Genomic DNA, 22188 nt, shown 5'->3' on the forward strand with positions numbered 1-22188 from the left:
ACCTCTCAATACTCTCATACGGCTTGTCCAATGAACTTACTCTTTGGTGAGAGATGAAAATCAGAGCAAGTTAATATTGTACTGAGGAAGTTGGACAGCCGAGTGGGAAGATGCCAAAAAGAACATAATGGGAGTAAAAGGCAGGAAACAATGCAGTTGGGGACTTAGAATGTCTCTACAAAGAACCTTCTGTACTGTGACATGAGCCCAATGACAGCCAATGTAAGTTCATGATTATGTGGACTATAGTTTTGATAAATGTCACCTTTCACTGATTCTTGAGAATATTCTAACCAGCTGAAGTGGTGGCAAAAATTTGTTCTCGCCATTCATAGTAAATGAAGTTAAATTAAGGTAAAAGGGATTAGTATGTATCTATGAGAAAAGCAAATGTTAAGAAACTGACAAATTTTATTGATAAATTTACCTTTACAAAAGTCTGGGATTGATAGTGAACAAGCTCATGAAAAAAAAAAATGGCAAGGAAAGAAAGAACGGAAGGTTTTACTTTTGTAAAGATATGAGCTGTGTGTGCTTATCTCCACAATAATCTAATGCTTCATACATAAAACAAGTGACCTACGGGAAGCTACACATATGCTGTGCATTGTTAATACAACATTGAGCAACATGTACATATCATAAACACACAAAGTATATTTTCATAGGTTGAATATATAAAAATAAATAAAAATTAGTAGGAAAGTAACTCAAATAAAGCTACAATAATGAAAAATGAACCATTTCTAATTGTGTAATCTCTTTGGCAACTAATTTTTTATCATAACTGTGCAACTATTATGACACATTCTACATGACTGGTATACAGTTCAGTTTCATTTTCTTTTGGTTTAGAAAGTGTTTCTCTCTCAATTCATGTTTGTGGCTGTCCTTGCAAATCTCATGACATTTCTCATTTGACCATTTAATTTCTTGTCAGAAGTGAATATTCCAACAAAAAACTTGAGATCATTTATTAAAGACATTTTAATTTGCATGGCACTGAGTGGTTAAATATCTCTGAAGACTGACATTATATGCTAAAATGGAACCGAGTTTTTGCAAAATATCATGATATAAATATCCGGTCAAACACTACTCTATTGAAACTATCATACTTCTGTCATGAGGAAATGCATCCAAGATTCATGAATGTGGGTTATGACTAAAAAATCCGACAATGGTCTTTACCTAGACTACAACTTCAGACTGATCACACATTTTGCGATGTAACCTTCTCTTCTAAATACATTAAGACCTGTCAGAAGGACAACTTACATGAAAGGCACTTTCTCTATTTCAATACTATAGTGAACTGATAAAATTACAAAATTTACAACAGCAAACAATAAAACCAGTGGAGACAGATCAAAGAAACTGAAAAGAAGGGACTTTAAAAATGATATTTAGGTGATAACATTCAGTTGAAGAATTTATAAACATGTCTGCAATTATTCTGTTCTTAGGAAACTATAAGTCTTTTCAGCCAAGTGGTCTCGTCTAAAGGGTTCTGGGTAATTGATAAAGCTAATGCCATTTACTGCACAAAAGGAAGACCCATCCTCAACTGCTGCTTTCAAATAATTTATCTAACACTGATACCTTAAAGCTTTTCATATGACTTGGCAAGCAGGCTGCTTACAGAATGTTCCCAATCTCAGTACCAGTTTCAAACATTTCTACTCAATTCAATCATCAGCTTCACCATCATGACCAGTTACAAAGACGAAAACTGTGACAAGAAGGGCTAGATAACAACTTAAGACTGCCAAGCAGAAACTGTACAGAATAATAAACAAACCTAAGGAAATTCAGTACAAATGTATTCAACAGGTTAGTATTAAATTATGACTATCCTTAAGGATCATTGCATCAGGCTCAAAAAGACTTTCATTAAGCCTGGAGGAAGTTATTATTGTGATGAAAGTACTGAAATCAAATAATGTACTAAGTTTTAAAAGCAAAACAAGTTTTTAAATATGAAACCCATTAATCATAATTAACCTATGCCACAAAAAATGAAACCATTTACCATGACCTGAAGAGCTGAAATAACGGTTGTACCATGCATGACCAGCTTACAGCATCCCTCATTCTTCCATTTGAATTTGCATTCTGGAACAATGAAGGAAAAGGAGGGGGGCCACAGAAGGTTATGACTAATGGGTCTGAATTAAAACTTGTTTGGAAACAGTTTCCTATACAAAAACCCACTGCTATTGTAATTAGCCTGAATTGTAGTTTAGGATGATGAAACACAAGAATCTCTGGAGAAGAAAATTCAGATAGAAGGAGTCCATTTCCTGTTGACGGCAGACAGTATAGCCAACAATAAAGGCTGAAATCTAAGGTGCAATGGAAGACATAACAGCAGAATGTGCATGCACAAAACACCTGAGGTATATGGGCAGGTACTTCGTGGAAAACACACCTCCTGGTAGGGTTATACAGCAGAGGAGATGAGGACATTGAACCACAAAGGTGATGCTTCTCAGCTGGGTGAGGGCCTCTATGAGCAACCAGGAAACTGTGGATAACGCATAAGAAAAGTATTGAGAGAGTTTGATTTTGGGGACTCAAACAAAGGATGGATGTAAGCAAGAGGGTAGGAAAGACATTCCTTGATGAATTACTCAAGTGGCCCCAATCTGTTAAGAGCTTTAGAGCTAACTGTAGCCAACAGCAGCCCAAAATCAACTAGTGAAGCCAAAATGGTTGCCATCAAGAAGTGACTTAAAAGTTCCTGAAAGTCTGAGGAATTGCACGAGAGCCCAAGGAACTGCAAGAGCCAAATGACGAACAACCACAAAAAGTTCTGCTGCTGTTAAGAGCCCATTCATCTATAGGCAACCTGAAGATAAATAGTATATGTGCTACGAATGTTGAGCTATAGAACTGGAAATACTAGCCAGTAGACAAAGTAAATTAAAACGGAACTTATGAATATCAAAAGTGAAATAGTGTACGTACTCATATGGACATGGTGGCTATATGATAAGAATGACATCAACTGAAGCATAAAAGTGTGAAAAGAAAAACTCAGCGAATCCTTACACTCTAAATACCAAAGGGAAGTAGAATAAATATAAGAACATTTAGAAAATGCACATGTGAAAGAGCAAATAATAAAAATATAAACATATATAAGAAAGCACAACAAGAGGTTAGGACTCAGTGCCCACTTTAAATGCACTGCAAACCTTTGATGGAGTTGCAGAGAAGAAAGATATGTTGTCGGTAGTGAGCAGACTATAAGCTGGGCATGAGGGGTGTACGTGTAGTCTTTCTTCTAAGATGGTGGTAGCTGGGTTCATTTTTACATAAAATGAGGCTAATTATGATTAATGAGTCTCAGTATAACAAAGGATAGCAAGTATTTGAGCAAGAGTTGAAAACTATGAAGCTGAAAGAGGTGTCAATGATATTTACAGCTACTAGGTATAAGGCACAGGATGACTTTCAAATTTTAAATTACGATTAAAATCTAGGGGTCATACCCTATTTTGGAACAACTGCAACACATTTTACCATACAAACAGTATCATGTTATGTCAGTGTTTGGGGATGAGGGCATCATGAAATATCTTTACATTAAGCATGATAAGTAACAGTTAAATCATGGACAAGAACATCATATTGCTGCCTCCCCCGCAAAAAAAGAAAAAAAAATGCTGTTTTACCAGAGGAGTTTGTTTGAGTGATGCAAGACAGCCACATAAAACTGCAACTAACTAATTAAACTAGAGACTCGGTGGGGTCTTCACAATCTAGACAATGTGTACTTATCATATTCATTTTAAAATAAATAACAATGTAAATCAATCAATATCTTAAACTATTGTGCAATGATAAGTACATAGTACTATGGGAACAATACAATATATGGGGCAATAATTGTATCAATAAAAAAGCAATAATACTTTACATCTTTACAATATTAACAGTTTTTACAAATGTATGTAAAGTACAGTCCTATACTACTAGGTTCACAAAACATGCACACAAGGCTGTTAAGGTTACTTTCAATGGCAGAATCCTTAAAACAAGCGAAAAACACTGCCAAGTTAATTTTCAATGGATGAACCAACTGTCAGTGATAAGTGTACAGTGCTCAAGAAGTACAGTGACTTGACATATTTAAGCTGAAATAACTTTCAAACAAAATATAGCTGAGAAATTCCATGGCAAATCCCAAGTTCATTGAAACTCTGCAAATGATATTTAAAAAAGCTTGTAAATCTTCAAGAAAAGAGGTGAAATTCTTGAAGTTCTTTTCACTCTTTCCAACTGATGCACTTGTCAATTACTCCTGGGAATTATTCTTATCAGCATTCTGTATAAACATGGGAAATACAGGTTAAGGAAGAAGTTTATCGATATGTGGCCTGCGGGAGGAAAAAGTTTTCTTTTCCCACTTTATAGAAAACTGAGCAAGAGTCAATTTCTTCAAGTAGTAAATGAGTAAAAGATTTGGATATAAAATTGATGCCATAAGTAATGTACTGTACAAGTATCTGAATCTTGTAGTAGCTAATGAATCCAATCACATGCAATTGAATGGGACAGTAATTTTCAAGTTAGAAGATATGAATGTTGAACTGTTTGCTTATGTAACAGTAACAGCATTAAATTTGTTACACATATGTAATAAAAGGAGATATTTCATTAATATGCGAAGCAAATTACGTACTGTATTTCTTTCATTCTGAATGCTTTAGCATTAGTTTCTTAATTCCACCATCTGATCAAAAGTCTGTTTTGATAAAAACACAAATTTTTTCTGGTTTATATTTATCCTAATTTTTGGCCCACACCTCATTATAAACATAAGACTGATATTGTAATTTAATTCAGAAATAAATGATAAAAGTAAAAACTAAATTAGGGTATCAATTTAGTTTTGGCCCTAAGCAAATAAATTACCACTTGTAATGATTTTCTATTCGTTTACCAGACAAGTTCCATCTAGCATGGATGGTTAAATTATGTAAAAAAAATTCTGAAGCAAAGAGTATTTCAGTTCACAGGTTAAAAATTATTTCTTGTGTATGGTGGCAAAGCCTGAAAGATTTAAATTGATTACACTTTTTGTAACAACATACTACGGTCGGTTCTTTAATTTTTGATGCAACGGTAAAAACTGTCTGCTGCAAGAGATAGTATGTACTTATATGATGAAAGATTCTAAATGTTTAGGAAGGCCAGGGATTATTCAGAAGAGTGCAAGCTTGCATTATTAAGATGAAGATACAGGAATATTCTGAGGATGTAATGATGGCAAAATTTTTGACACGATCAAACCAGCATTGGTACAAAGTATATATATGTCTAACTAGAACTTCAAAATAAAATGCACACAACTCACTGAAGGGTACAGCTTTTGGATGATTAATGATTAAAAACTCCAACTTAAAAATTAAGATATGTATACAGCAGTAATTTCCTCTGGTTGCTCTAGAACCCCACCACAGCACATGTTTTGCATTAAATGCTGTACTTTCCTTTATGTAACAAATGTATAAGCTTCTTATCTTATTCTACTGTACAATGACTAAGGTGGTTATTCCTGTATTTAAGAAATTACTTTATAGTAAAACATTAATGCCGTCAACTTCAGTCCTGCAAGACTTGTTGATAACAATGACTTAGGTTCTCCAGCTGAAAGTGGAATTACACAAAATTGCACTAAAATCTTTGGTTACTCTATGAAGTCCTTGGTCAGCGAGATACTGACCGATCTATGTCCTCATCCATCCATGCCTCAAAAAGTGCTCGGAACTCTTGAATAAAGTTGTATTGCTGAAATGGACAAACACAGGATTTGTCACATTTTCATGAAACAGTTTCATACTTTTATACTTGGCTGACTGCATGAAAATAAAAAGCAGCCGAAAGTTTAACTCTGATGGCCAAAGCAAGAGAGAGGGAAAAGGGAACAAACTAAAAACTAAAGATGGAATGTGTACCAACAGGCATACTGCAGGAACTGTTCCAATATTGGGAGGAAACTCCATACTAAGTCTCACAAGAACAACGGTCTTGCAGATTATATGAAGACTTGCCTAATAGGGTTTCAGCTTTTGTTAATTAAGCAAAATGACAAATTTTAGATAAAATATTAGAGTATACAAGATTAAACTGGAGTTTGCAAAATGTTTTCAAGCATACGTATGTGGGATACACAATGAAGGTATACATAACATTTGGTAACTATTCATATAGCAGATGAACTGTAATCTTAAGGATGTTTTGAATGTTATGTAATGGAATAAGTCACATGCCAGACTTTGAAATTAGTAACAGAACCCATATTATCAATAATTATTAATCATGGGCAATTGAAAAAAATAATACACACAGAGACCTTTTCTTGAATGTTTGAAAAATTCCAATTTTTCATTGACATGTTTGAAAAATCCCAATTTTTCATTGACAGCTGATACAAAAACCTATTTACTATGTAAGCAGTACTGATGTCCTACGAATAAAAATTTGTCTAAATACCAGTTGGTATTAACCACAGTAAATCAGCATTGGATGAGAGAGGAAGAGTTAAGTAAGTACTACATACCTTTACAGTTTGAACTGCCCTTGCTCCTCTGAGATCCCTTATGTGACAAATGGTTTGATCTGGGGTTAAGGAATTGTTGAAATACTGGAGAAGGCAGGATGCAATGACACATGCTCGGCCAAGGCCACCAATACAGCTGAAGAGAGAAGAAGCATTTATATAAAGATACTTAATGTACTCAATAATACTGATGGGTTCAGCTGCTGAAAACTGGAACCGTTCTGTAGAATAAAAAAGAAATACATAGGGAGGATCATGGTTTTAGTTACACTGTTAACATTATACATAAAATATTCAATGTATAAATCAAGGATGATATGGTTGACTCCTGCTATTCGCAGACTTGCGATTTGCAGACCCGCCTATTCACAGATTTTTCACAGAGAAATATTCACAGATTACTGTATTTTTATGTAATTTTCGTGACTAAATGGACTTTTGCGATAAAACTATTGAATTACTAAGGTATAAGCATTTTTAGAGTTTTTTGTTTTGTTTTAACTAACAAAATGGGCAGTTCTAAAAGTTTTTAGAGGGGTTTTAATTATTTGCAGATTATAGCTATTTGCAAGGGGGTCTGGTACCAGTCCCCCACAAGGTCTACTATATTTTCCTACCTTAGCACAAGCTGAGAGAATACTACAATCTATATTAAAACACAGCCAAACACCTGATTTTAAAAACTACTTGAATACTTATTATATCAGCTTGGGTAGTTTCCTCCTCCCTATTTCAGAAACAAAGTTTTGTGTGACTTAAATTAATTCTTATCTTTAGGGAATATGTATGTATGTACATTCCTATTGGAATCTGCATGTAAACCAGTTTTCCTAGTTTTGTAGGATAGCAAAGGACTGGCACTAAATGAAGTTTATCCTTAGATACAGGAAATCTTGTGAACAGTAAAAGTGTACGTAATTATGACAAATCATGTCATTTACTCTGGCATTTAGGAATATACAGGTACATAATGAGCAAATAAAATTTTAAATTTTGCTATATAATTTGAATGATACTGTGCTTGGATACATATACAGTGGTAAACATTTAATACAACTCACTGAATTAAGATTTTTCGCTTGGCCTCCAAAGCTTGCCGTACTAAATCGATAATATCTACGACAGTTTCAACAGGTGGTGCTGTTCCATCCAAAAACGGGAAATGGTGGACTGTCAAACCTCTCATTTCGTATTCATTCATTAGGTTTGGAACTCTGTACTTTCTAAGTTCCCCTTTCGTCATCAGCATTACAACATCTGTGATGCCGAAATATTCAATTTTGTCTGAAAGGAGAAAAGCATCATGTACTATACTATTTATGGATATAAAACAAAGGAAGGTATCAACTTATCAGCACCCAAGTTTATGCATTAGCCTAAAATGGAGACAAAGTACAGTATCAGCCTTGTTATATAAACTTATCCAAAACACTGTCCTCTGCTCCCAAAAGAAATTTCCTGACGATTGTGACTCCCTGTCACCAGGATCCAGGATAAGGGCAACTGCTACAGTAAGCAATGTTCCAGTTAAGGTAATTTACCTTCTCTGTTAAATATCCATTTCACACATGATATAACTGTGATACTGAATCCTAACTACAGCACTGACAAGAATCACTTATTTATTACAAGGATAAGTATTTCAAGACTGGTGTAATGGTTAAAGCAGCAACAATTGTACAAAATCAATAAGTTCCAAGTATCTATCTTATAAAATTGTAACATATATAAGGCACAATAAAATGTGCAGGACAGTTTAAAGATTAAGCAGAAAGCAAAATGTACACAAGTAATTAGAACTTATAAACAACAATTTTACTATTACTAAAAGGTAAGACAGCAATTACAGACTACAAAATCATTCTCTTCTTATTCAGATACATAATTAGAGATTTATCAAGTGTGTAGATAAATCTGCTTCTAGGAGTTATAGGATTTTCTACCTACTTAAGAGAATGCCATGACAAAGCAAAGATACTCAAGATAATTTGCATTTTTATACATATACAAACCAGAAGTCTTTGAAATGGCCATAATGAGACGGGAAAAATTGAAACTTTATCATTACTAAATCCAAATCCTTTGGGTTAGCCCTGTGAGGGATAAATAAATTACCTGTGTTCTGGTTAAATTACTGTACTTTAATATATGGGTCACCTTCAGTGAAGGTTGGTCTGGTTGTTGAAACTTAGTAACACAATAGTTAACTACCTCAACAGAAGGAGCCTGTGAGTAATGGGAGGAGGGGCTCACCCAATCACTCAACTATCAGTCACTTATTCCCTCAACAATAAGAATTGAGATAATAGAGATAAAAGACTTCAGGTTTGTACATCTAGCAAAAATACATACTGTACTGTCTTGAATTTGCAATTTCTTTCTACAAATAAAAAAACATTCATCTATCATATGGAGACTCACTCCATAGATGGGAGGCACTGTCTTGAAGAATATGACTTGAGCTGTTCTTCCCTCCTTGAAATGTCAACTTTCCATCTCGTTTGTGAGCAGATGATTAAGAGGAAGGAACTTATTACAGTATACAATTGATGCATATGTATGAAAAAAAAACTAATTTTGAGTTATAAAAATTCAATTTGTTATCATACAACTTCATCAACTATAAGTGTGACTCCTGTATGCTTGGTGATTAAGAGTAATGAAACAAGGGCCTGATAATTCAAGAGGGTTGTTCATAATAGGAATAAACTCATAGTGTAAAGCAAAGAGCTTGTATCTGTTAAGTCTCCTATGGTTTAACACTGAAACATACCATTTACAAAGTTTATAAACCAGTAATCCCAAAAGTCAATGTTGCTAGGTCTTATCATGAATGACTGAACAAAGATGGAGTCTTGAAGAAGATAAAAAATGCTCAATGTCTTCTATCACTTGTAACACTAAGCCAGCTCCAACTATTGGTCTTAGCAAATCCAATTACAGTGGTACCTTGAGATACGAAATTAATCCGTTCCGAGGCGCCCTTCGTATCATGAGGTTTTCGTATCTTGGACCACATTTTACATGTAAAATGGCTCATCCGTTCCAAGCCCTACAAAAACACCCCAGTAAATTTCATAATAAAGCTAAATTGACCTATAAACAATGAAATACTACAACATATTGGACCATTCAATACCTAACTTAATAACATAATGCTAATTACCTGTAAATAAAGTTTATTAGTGTACATGGTATACAAGAAATACTGTACGTATGTAGTAAAATGTGGAAGCTTACCTTTCGAGTGAGGCTATCTCCGAAAGTGGCGGCAAAGGAGGAGGACAAATGGCAGATACGTACGTAAGTACGTACGTACACTTAACTTTACGAAACACATAAAAAAATGTAAGGAAAACTAAACTAAAATTTACGAAACACATTAACAAAACTGTAACACTTAACTTTACAAAAAACTAAAATAAATTTTTTTTTTTTCTATTTTTGATTTGTAATTTTTTTTTTTTTTTTAAACAAAATTTCAACTTCATCACCACTTTCAACTTTCTGTTTTTTATCACTTGGTTCTTCCTTTTTGCTTACTAATGCTAATGCTAAAGGCCTCTTTAAAAGATAACTATCCAAAGAAGATTGCTTAAGCCTACTTTTCACAATGTTCCTGAAACGACTCAGGCAAACATCATCGAACTGCGCAAGCATACGACCTGTGTGAGCCTTTTCGGGATGTCTTTTTTTCTATAAATGATTGCACTTTATGAAAAGTGGCTAGAACATCCTTAATTTCTGCCGTTGTCATAGGGTCGCCCTCCTCCTCCTAGCCGCTGCTAGAGAACTCCTCTTGAACGACGTTATGTTGCATGGCCTCCAACTCCTTCAGGTCATCCGTCGTAAGCTCCTCTTGGTGCTCCTCAAGAAGGTCGTTGATGTCGTCCTCGTCGACGACCAGCCCCATGGACCTGCCGAGTGCAACGATCTCGTCAAGATCTGGTTGCAAAACAGTTTCAGGATTGTCAACTGTTTCTGAATCTGCAGCACCAGCTTCGCCCACGTCGAATCCCTCGAAGTCTTGGGCGGATACGGCATCAGACCAGAGTTTCCTCCACGAGGAATTCAAGGTTCGCCTCGAAACCTCCTGCCAAGCTTGTTCGATCAGTCTGATGCATATGACGATGTCGAAATGCTCCTTCCAAAATTCACGCAAGGTGAGGTTTGTGGTATCGGTGATGTCGAAACATCTCTTGAAAAGATGTTTCGTGTACAGCTTCTTAAAGTTCGATATCACTTGCTGGTCCATGGGCTGGAGGAGAGGGGTGGTGTTAGGCGGAAGATAAAGAATCTTGATGAAGGAATACTCCGCTAGGATATCTTCCTCGAGGCCAGGAGGGTGGGGAGGGGCATTGTCCAACACCAGCAGACATTTCAGGGGGAGGCGCTTCTCTTCCAAGAATTTCTTCACTGTCAGGCTGAAACAAAGATTTACCCACTCCGTGAACAAAAGCCTTGTTACCCAGGCTTTTGCATTAGCCCTCCACATCACTGGAAGCTTCTCCTTAAGCACTTTGTGGGCCTTGAAGGCTCGAGGAGTCTTGGAATGATACACCAGTAGGGGCTTCACCTTGCAATCCACACTGGCGTTGGAACAAAGTGCGAGCGTAAGCCTGTCTTTCATAGGCTTATGCCCGGGTAGCTTCTTCTCTTCCTCCGTGATGTACGTCCGACGAGGCATTTTTTTCCAAAAAAGGCCAGTCTCATCACAGTTGAAGACTTGCTGAGAACTGTAGCCTTCCTTGGTTATCATCTCGTCGAATGTCTTTTTAAAGGCTTCGGCCGCTTTCGTGTCCGAGCTGGCAGCCTCCCCATGCCGCACCACCGAATGGATGCCAGTCTGTTTACGAAATTTCTCGAACCACCCATGCGAAGCCTTGAACTCTGGGGTTGGTGTTGAAGTCCCTTCCCCTCCGTCGTCTTCCGCCTGGGCAATCAAATCGCTGAAAATAGCGCTGGCCTTGTGGGAGATTGCCGTCTCCGTTATCGTATCGCCAGCGATTTCTTTGTCTTTTATCCAGACAAGAAGCAGCCATTCCATCTCGTCGTGCACGTGGATCCTCTTGCTGGACAAAATAGTGATGCCCTTGGAAGGTGTAGCTGCTTTGATGACATCCTTCTGCTTAAGGATGGTGCCTATTGTCGACGGATTTCGGCCGTATTCCTTTGCGATCACACTCAATCGCATACCAGCTTCATACTTCTTGATAATCTCCATCTTTGTCTCCAAAGAGAGCATTCGCTTCTTTCTGTGAATTTCAACTTTCTTGGGACCCATGACTACGTATATACTGTATATAATTTACGTATAAGTAGAATAAAGTTTTCACACAACATGATAAAGTACGTATACTGCAACGAAATCACTAACGAATTTACGTTACTAAACGAAATCGTTAGACCGAACGAATACCGCGTGCGTACGATAACGATGCTGCTACTGAGTGGCTGAGGCACGCCGCTACGTACATAGATGCATCATGGGAGGGATGCTGACCAATAGGAGAGAAGGATCTCATGGCAGTGTCTAGCATCAGGAACCAATAGGAGAGCAGGAGGATGGTGGCGAGTCTACTCAGTTGGCGGCGCTCAAGTTTCAAAATTGTTATCGGTGGTTCGGGCGAATCTCGGACTTAACAGAAACCTTTCGATCTTGAAAACTTTTCGTATGTAGAGCCGTTAAATTTTTCGTATTAGCTTTTGTATCTCGAGTTTTTTGTAAGTTGAGCCTTTCGTATCTCGAGGTACCACTGTATTTATGAAGAGTATATTTAGATAAAAAGTAGCAAAGGTGGATTGGCACCAACAGATACCTGTACAGTATTCAAATTAAAAGGGAAAACCATGTCAAAAGCAAGAAGTCAAGATGGTTCAGACTTCATGGACCAGCACTTTTGCTTGCACTTTCTGTCCTGTAAAGATTAGGCAGAGCTGAATTGCTCTCACTGGGCAAACCACTGGTCCATCTTGTTACTTGTGACAAGACAGGGATAAAATGACAAAAGGTACTGGGTACGGTTCTGGCTATTTTCTATAGAGTAAGGTACAAAATAGCAGTCCCACTATTACCCAATCTATAGCATGTGTGGCTTTAAAGCCTAATAGTGCTTGCATCTTGATTATTCAGACAAGCAGAAAGACGGTTTTCAATGCGACTTCTAGCAATGATACCTCTTGAACCAGATCATACTGAGGCTTTATTAGGAGATTTAAAATGCCCCCTAAGAAAATCCTTGTCAAAGAGCTCGATGAGCTTCTTCAATTCCACTGACTGGAAAATACCTACCAAAGGGGGAACACATAACCCATGATGTAAGAGATAGAATATCATGTATGGACAAAGAAAAATGAAATCTGTGATCCCTGGAAGAGAGCACTTGACTGGATGAATGCCTGTTATTACACCAACAACAAAATCAGAATCATTTAGCCTGGTAGAGGTTGTTGGCTGAGAATTTACAATATCTGTGGGTACCATGGGACATAAACCTGACACAATGTACTAAAATTCAGACTGCACAATTAACAAGCAAGAGTTGTGAGACTGACAGTGAACCATTGTGAGGATTTCCCTCAACCTACATCCAAAACATGTAATCATTATCCCCTCCCTCCTTAATGCCCTCAGCATCAATTAGCCAGTCAGTGCTCAACATCCACATTCAGGCATACAGCATAATAGTCATGTGCAAGCTTGCCTGGCTAGGCAAAAGTAATTAGAACTGCATTTCCTACCTGAATTATGTGCTTGATCTTTGCTTTGATCTTGATGTTGAATACTTCACACAGTACAGTTTTATGGACACTTTTGTGATTTTGTGAAATTATACATAACTGCTACAGAGAGAAGAAAAAGGTGAACTAAAAGTGTAATTTGATTATATAAGTGGATGAGAGAGGGATTCGTGTACTATAGCTTCAACAATAAATTTTCATATTGGAGAAAAACTTACCTAAGTCTCTGGCAAGGTTCTGCCAAATATTTCTGAAACGACATCCAGGTAAACCACTGAGAGCTACGCTTTGAGGACAGTCCATGAATGACATGTTGAGCCTGCGAAAAAAATAGTAATCATGAATAGGAAATGTAAATAAAAAAAAGAGAACTATATTTTTGAAATATCATATGCTGTATAGTTTGTTCATGACTTACTGACTTTCCTAAAGTTTTCTTGTCCTACTTTATAACTCTGTAACAGTACAAACACAATGGCGTATAAATAGTAAATTTACATTAATGGATAATTTCTGGCTTAATGAATTATATAAATTTAGTCCATAAGTGAAGAACGAATTCTGAAAAATTAGGGTTTTTGTCATTCTAACCATCAGCAGCTACTGCTCTCACAGTTTCCTAACCTTTGCTTGGGCTCCCCATTACCAAGAAAAATAATAAAAGAATTCACATACAGTAGTGCCTCAGGTTACAAAATTAATCCGTTCCGAAGCGGCCTTTGTAACCTGATTTTTTCATATCTAGAACTACGTTTTATATGTAAATTGCCTAATTCATTCCAAGCCCTGCAAAAACACCACAGTAAATTTTATAAAGCTAAATTGACCAATAAACAATGAAATACAACAATTTGGACCATTCAATACCTAACATAACCATGACTGTACCTGTAAATAAAGTGTATTTGTGTACATGGTACAAGAAATACTGTATGCACACGTACGTGCGTATGTAGTAAAATGTGGAACCTTAACTTTCGAGTGAGGCGATGTCCGAAAGTGACGACAGAGGAGGAGGACAAATGACAGAAAACATGAACACCTAACTTTACGAAACACATTAAAAAATGGCAGAAAACATTAACACTAAACTTTACAAAACACATTAACAAATGGCAGAAAACATTAACACTTTTTGATTATCTACATCTTTGTTCTCCATAGAAAGCATCCTCTTCTTTCCGTGAACTTCAGCAACATTCTTGGGACCCATGGCTAATAACATAAGTAATTAAGTTTACACACAACACGATAAAGTAACTTACAGTACATAGTATTACTGTACTGAGCATACGCTCCCAAGTGAGTTACTACTCTCTTGTTAGTTTACGTTTACAGAACCTTTGGGTTCTATCCATCCAGACCCGCCATCTCGCCCGGTGCCTACTGGTACTCCTCCTCTCCGGTATATATCGAGTAGCTATCCCGTTTAGGTAGTGGTCTGTGCTCTGGTATCACCGGAATACATCTAACTACCTGCTACTACGGTTCCGGAGTGCTCAGTATGGTACATGGCAAGACTGGCAGAGTCGGACATATCTTACTAAACCGGAATACTCCAGCATTATTTAATGTTTACCATGAACTTTTCATACCTGATTACCAATGGTACTCATGTATCATTACTATTATAGGCCACTCAGTGTTTGGTTGCCGGCTGTGACGCCGTCCTTCAAGACCCCTCTGGGCATGACGTTTGCCGGAGCCACGCCACCTGCGCGGTACAACTTGAAGGTTCGATAGTCTGGCATTCTCATGCTACGACCTCGTCGAACGTGTTACCTCTGATGTAAGTTTCCTTACGGGGTTTACATCTGCGTACGGGGTGGTCATTGATAATTAAAATAATATAACTTTGGAGATACTGGTTAGAATTAATTATAAAATGTTAAGATAAGTTCAAGGTTAACACTATCCTTATCTTTCAGGCCTCACAGTCTGTTCGGGATGCTGCTTCGGGCGCAATGTTGGATGCAGAAGCAGATTGACGATCCATTGCAACGTAAAAAAAGCAAAAAGCGAGAAACACAAGGGAGCAAACAAAAACGCGTGCGTCTCGTAGTAGTGCTATCAAAGGAATGACGTAGCAGATAGTGAGCCGTAGGTCGGCTCCCCTATCCTGAAGGGTTTTTGATGTAGGAGAGGCTAATTGGAGAGGGTCCCGTGGTAGTGGTTTTCACTCGCCCCAGGAACCATACCGACACCTTTTAATAAAGGTGAGCGAACCAGAATATTCTGGCATGTCCTATTTAGCAGTTCTCTGGTATTATAACAATATTTTACCTTAGAAATAGTGCTAAAGGAACCTATTTCACGGAGCGACACGGCCGAGCCCAGAAATACGGTACATGAGAAAATTAATATAAAAAATATAAAACAATACTGGTACATGAAATATAGTCTGACATTCATAAAATGGATGAAAAATGGGATAAAAAAAATTAAATGAATTTGTCAATCAAGCAGTGACAAAAAACATCTGTTCTTGATGTAAGAAGTAAGAAGAAGTAAGTACGAGATACATCACTTCCCATTTTTGCTACTTCTTGGACAACCCAATCCCTTTTGAGAGGGATGTATTATAGGCCCGCCGCCTATGTCGCCTATCTGTGTCAATGATAATACGTAATAATAATAGTAATAATAATAATAATAATAATAATAATAATAATAATAATAACCATCTGATGTTCATGGACGACATCAAGCTGTATGGTAAGAGCATCAAGGAAATAGATACCCTAATCCAGACTGTAAGGATTGTATCTGGGGACATCAGGATGGAGTTTGGAATAGAAAAATGTGCCTTAGTCAACATACAAAAAGGCAAAGTAACGAGAACTGAAGGGATAAAGCTACCAGATGGGAGCAACATCAAACACATAAATGAGACAGGATACAAATACCTGGGAATAATGAAAGGAGGGGATATGAAACACCAAGAGATGAAGGACACAATCAGGAAAGAATATATGCAGAGACTCGAGGCGATACTCAAGTCAAAACTCAACGCCAGAAATATGATAAAAGCCATAAACACATGGGCAGTGCCAGTAATCTGATACACCGCAGGAATAGTGGAATGGACGAAGGCAGAACTCCGCAGCATAGATCAGAAAACCAGGAAACACGACAATACACAAAGCACTACACCCAAGAGCAAATACGGACAGACTATACATAACACAAAAGGAAGGAGGGAGAGGACTACTAAGTATAGAGGACTGCGTCAACATCGAAAACAGAGCACTGGGGCAATATCTGAAAACCAGTGAAGACGAGTGGCTAAAGAGTGCATGGGAAGAATGACTAATAAAAGTAGACGAAGACCCAGAAATATACAGAGACAGGAGAAAGACAGAAAGAACAGAGGACTGGCACAACAAACCAATGCACGGACAATACATGAGACAGACTAAAGAACTAGCCAGCGATGACAATTGGCAATGGCTACAGAGGGGAGAGCTAAAGAAGGAAACTGAAGGAATGATAACAGCGGCACAAGATCAGGCCCTAAGAACCAGATATGTTCAAAGAATGATAAACGGAAATAACATCTCTCCCTTATGTAGGAAGTGCAATACGAAAAATGAGACCATAAACCACATAGCAAGCGAATGTCCAGCACTTGCACAGAACCAGTACAAAAAGAGCCATGATTCAGTGGCAAAAGCCCTCCACTGGAGCCTGTGCAAGAAACATCAGCTACCTTGCAGTAATAAGTGGTACGAGCACCAACCTGAAGGAGTGATAGAAAACGATCAGGCAAAGATCCTCTGGGACTATGGTATCAGAACGGATAGGGTGATACGTGCAAACAGACCAGACGTGACGTTGATTGACAAAGTCAAGAAGAAAGTATCACTCATTGATGTCGCAATACCATGGGACACCAGAGTTGAAGAGAAAGAGAGGGAAAAAATGGATAAGTATCAAGATCTGAAAATAGAAATAAGAAGGATATGGGATATGCCAGTGGAAATCGTACCCATAATCATAGAGCATTAGGCACGATCCCAAGATCCCTGAAAAGGAATCTAGAAAAACTAGAGGCTGAAGTAGCTCCAGGACTCATGCAGAAGAGTGTGATCCTAGAAACGGCACACATAGTAAGAAAAGTGATGGACTCCTAAGGAGGCAGGATGCAACCCGGAACCCACACTATAAATACAACCCAGTCGAATTGGAGGACTGTGATAGAGCAAAAAAAAAAAAAAAAAAAATATATATATAATAATAACTAATAATAATAATAATAATAATAATAATAATAATAATTATTATTATTATTTTTATAATAATAATAATAATAATAATAATAATCTAATAATAATAATAATAATAATAATAATAATAATAATAAATAATTAATTATAATAATTTAAATAATAATAATAACAATAATAATAATAATAATAACAATAATAATAATTATATGGGGCAGTGGAAAACACCATCAGCTTCCTCAAAAATACAATGCGCAACTGGAATACAATACTTACAAGCTCTGGAATAAGACTAGCAGAGGTTAATATCAGGAGAGGGATCTTCCAGGGCGACTCACTGTCCCCACTACTCTTCGTAGTAGCCATGATTCCCATGACAAAAGTACTACAGAAGATGGATGCCGGGTACCAACTCAAGAAAAGAGGCAACAGAACCAACCATCTGATGTTCATGGACGACATCAAGCTGTATGGTGAGAGCATCAAGGAAATACATACCCTAATCCAGACTGTAAGGATTGTATCTGGGGACATCAGGATGGAGTTTGGAATAGAAAAATGCGCCTTAGTCAACATACAAAAAGGCAAAGTAACGAGAACTGAAGGGATAAAGCTCCCAGATGGGAGCAACATCAAACACATAAATGAGACAGGATACAAATACCTGGGAATAATGAAAGGAGGGGATATGAAACACCAAGAGATGAAGGACACAATCAGGAAAGAATATATGCAGAGACTCGAGGCGATACTCAAGTCAAAACTCAACGCCAGAAATATGATAAAAGCCATAAACACATGGGCAGTGCCAGTAATCTGATACACCGCAGGAATAGTGGAATGGACGAAGGCAGAACTCCGCAGCATAGATCAGAAAACCAGGAAACACGACAATACACAAAGCACTACACCCAAGAGCAAATACGGACAGACTATACATAACATGAAAGGAAGGAGGGAGAGGACCACTAAGTATAGAGGACTGCGTCAACATCGAGAACAGAGCACTGGGGCAATATCTGAAAACCAGTGAAGATGAGTGGCTAAAGAGTGTATGGGAAGAAGGACTAATAAAAGTAGACGAAGACCCAGAAATATACAGAGACAGGAGAATGACAGACAGAACAGAGGACTGGCACAACAAACCAATGCACAGACAATACATGAGACAGACTAAAGAACTAGCCAGCGATGACACATGGCAATGACTACAGAGGGGAGAGCTAAAGAAGGAAACTGAAGGAATGATAACAGCGGCACAAGATCAGGCCCTAAGAACCAGATATGTTCAAAGAATGATAAACGGAAATAACATCTCTCCCTTATGTAGGAAGTGCAATACGAAAAATGAGACCATAAACCACATAGCAAGCGAATGTCCAGCACTTGCACAGAACCAGTACAAAAAGAGCCATGATTCAGTGGCAAAAGCCCTCCACTGGAGCCTGTGCAAGAAACATCAGCTACCTTGCAGTAATAAGTGGTACAAGCACCAACCTGAGGGAGTGATAGAAAACGATCAGGCAAAGATCCTCTGGGACTATGGTATCAGAACAGATAGGGTGATACGTGCAAACAGATGAGATGTGACGTTGATTGACAAAGTCAAGAAGAAAGTATCACTCATTGATGTCGCAATACCACGGGACACCAGATTTGAAGAGAAAGAGAGGGAAAAAATGGATAAGTATCAAGATCTGAAAATAGAAATAAGAAGGATATGGGATATGCCAGTGGAAATCGTACCCATAATCATAGGAGTACTAGGCATGATCCCAAGATCCCTGAAAAGGAATCTAGAAAAACTAGAGGCTGAAGTAGCTCCAGGACTCATGCAGAAGAGTGTGATACTAGAAATGGCGCACATAGTAAGAAAAGTGATGGATTCCTAAGGAGGTAGGATGCAACCTGGAACCCCACACTATACATACCACCCAGTCGAATTGAATGATAAACAGGAGCTTGTAGATGAAACAACTGATGTATCACATACAGAACAGGTCTCTTTTGTTGTGAGATATGTACATGACTTCAAAATAAAAGAACGTTTAATACAAGTATTCAATGTGCAATCAACCACTGGTGAAGCACTGGAGAAAGAAGTGATCTCTATGCTTAATACAAATAACCTGAACATAGATGATATGTGTGGACAAGGATATGATGGGGCAGCAAATATGAGTGGAATATACAATGGATTACAGTCCAGACTCCAAAGACAGAACACAAAGGCACTCTATGTACACTGCCATGCACACAGCCTAAATCAAGTATTAGTCAAAAGTGCAAAATCAAGTACTCAGTTTGCAACTTTTTTCAGTTTGGTGGAGAAACTGTATGCTTTTATTGCTAACTCTTCAAAACAGCATGCTGCTTTCATGGAGATCCAGAAAGCAATGTATCCAGAAGACCGCCCACTTGAACTTAAGAAGCTATTAGACACAAGATGGGCTTGCAGAGAGTCAGCTCTTAGAACCATGAGGAAGGTCATCCCAGCTCTGAAGCAATTTTTAGAAGAGATAGTGCAAAAACATCCTCAAGATGCATCAGCAGGGGACGCCTCAATATTGCTGCAAAGTATTAACTATGAATTTCTTGTTTGTCTTGAGATTGCAACCCCAGTTTTTCAAGAAACTGTCTATGCCTCTATTGCCCTACAACAGAAAGACTTTGATTTGGCTGCCTCCTACAGAATTGTGGATGGAGTGCTACAAAGTTTGAGAGAATTAAGAAATTATGAGAAGTTTCAGACTTTTTCAAATGTTAAAGAGAGAGCTGAATCCATGGCCATCGACCTCCCCTCTGGGATTCCTGGACAAGGCAGAAGAAGAAAAATGCCTGAAAGATACAAGTATAGTGCTACATCTGCTACTGAGGACCAGCAATATCAATCCTTGGATAAGTACTACCATGTGAGAGTATTTTATGTTTTTAGATACAATATCACAAGAGCTACAAAGAAGATTTAAAGGTGGAGACAACACAACATGGGGTATCCTAAATGCCTTTCATTGTATGACAGTCCAAGATAACTGGAAAGAACCTGTGAATGAAGAGGCATTCAAGTCCCTGCAAAAATTATGCCAGTTTTATGAGTTAGAAAAAGTAGAAAAGCTACGGTTGGAATTAAAGATCTTCTATTCCTCATTTCCTTGCCTGACACAGAACACTGCAGCTACAATGCTCAACCTGATGAAAGAAAACAATGTCCAGGAGATATTGCCACTTATGCTTGAACTCTTAACAATTTATGCCACTCTACCCGTCACAACTGCAACAGTGGAAAGGACCTTCTCCAAACTCACGCTGGTGAAGACAAAGCTACGCAGCCTGTCCAGTGAGGAGAGGTTATCTGATCTTTTGTTGCTAGCAGTTGAAAAGGATATCACAATCAACAACAGTGAAGTTATCAGCATACTCAAAGAAATGGCACACAGAAGGGTTCTCTTATAAATATAAAATGATAAGGTCTGGTTATTAGCCAAGTGTATTGATCATACTGACTGATTTTATGCAGTCATTTATGTAAAAGTAATATATTTAATTTTTCTTTTGGTAAATTTCCTAGTTCTACTGGTAGTCAGTACTGTAGATTTTATGTTCATATAAAACATTAGCCCACAAGTACCTATGATATCAGTCATGTTTATCTCTTTCTTGAATTATTAACGGCGAGTTTAAATAATTTTGAAAGAATATTGAGCCAGTATATATTTAGCCTCATTCATTTCTATATTTTTGCCCTTTTTTTCACTTGAGCACCTGCCCTGAAAAAGTTCTCTGCACGTCCCTGAACCCAACCATCACTTCAGAAGTTTGGATTAAAGAAACAGTTCTGACTTAGCAATTAGCAGAAAAAATAATGGTTGACTTAGCAATTAGCAGAGAAAAATAATGGTGACTTAGCAATTAGCAGAGAAAAATAATGGTTGACTTAGCAATTAGCAGAGAAAAATAATGGAAGGGTAAATCAATGAAGTAATGTATACCTTGTACAAACACCTGACAATCTTCCTTGAATCATCAAAACTATGTATACAGTACTAGTATAAAACTTACCCACCCCTATACATATATATAGCATGTATCTACGGTACTATGGTAAACCATTCAACTTTTACTTATTATCAAAACTTACCAATCAATCTTCAGTGGCTGTGTTGGTGGGGCAGCTGCAGAAAGCCCTGGCGCCTCTTCATCTGATGAATCAAACATAATGCTGTCCTGAAACTGAAAATGAATAAGTCACCTTTACTGCACTGTATTTACAATGAAATGTTAATGCAAAAGTATTCTAGTATATGATACAGTCCCACCATGCCCATTCTTACATTTGATTTACTCTACAAAAACGGGTGCTAACCTATGCCCAATGTGCCAGATCTATGGGCCAATAGTTAGTGAAATAATTCAAGGATAACCCTTGTGAACATGGCACCTCAATTATTCAACAAGGTGTTGTTAAAGTTAAAATGATTTTAATATAAAAAAAAAAGTTTCAAACAATGAAATTATATACTACATAGCCCTAAACTAGTAATTGAAAAATGTAAGAAACAAAACTGAAAGTTATTCAAGAACTACATGTGTAAATTCAACAGTAAAGCATAAAGGAGTCCACTAAGCCTTGATAAACACAAACCAAAATGG

General features: G+C 37.4%; 1 protein-coding gene across 4 annotated transcripts in view; it reads right to left on the bottom strand.

The window, feature by feature from the left end:
- LOC135216983 (cyclin-dependent kinase inhibitor 3-like) overlaps positions 1–22188 on the bottom strand; it is an 80018-nt gene that overhangs the window by 37867 nt on the left and 19963 nt on the right. For 2 of the 4 annotated variants that reach the window (XM_064252527.1, XM_064252529.1), the window contains 6 exons: positions 21677–21768; positions 13531–13631; positions 8993–9067; positions 7633–7855; positions 6572–6707; positions 394–5799 (listed from right to left, as the gene is read on the bottom strand). In XM_064252527.1, coding sequence (XP_064108597.1) covers positions 5719–5799; positions 6572–6707; positions 7633–7855; positions 8993–9067; positions 13531–13631; positions 21677–21768 — 708 coding nt within the window. In that variant the 3' untranslated portion in view covers positions 394–5718. Of the gene's footprint in view, positions 1–393; positions 5800–6571; positions 6708–7632; positions 7856–8992; positions 9068–13530; positions 13632–21676; positions 21769–22188 lie in introns of those variants that run through there. The other 2 variants (XM_064252528.1, XM_064252530.1) reach the window with 2 other exon arrangements.

The sequence above is a fragment of the Macrobrachium nipponense genome, chromosome 7 (genome assembly GCF_015104395.2).
Source record: "Macrobrachium nipponense isolate FS-2020 chromosome 7, ASM1510439v2, whole genome shotgun sequence".
Lineage (NCBI taxonomy): Eukaryota > Metazoa > Arthropoda > Malacostraca > Decapoda > Palaemonidae > Macrobrachium > Macrobrachium nipponense.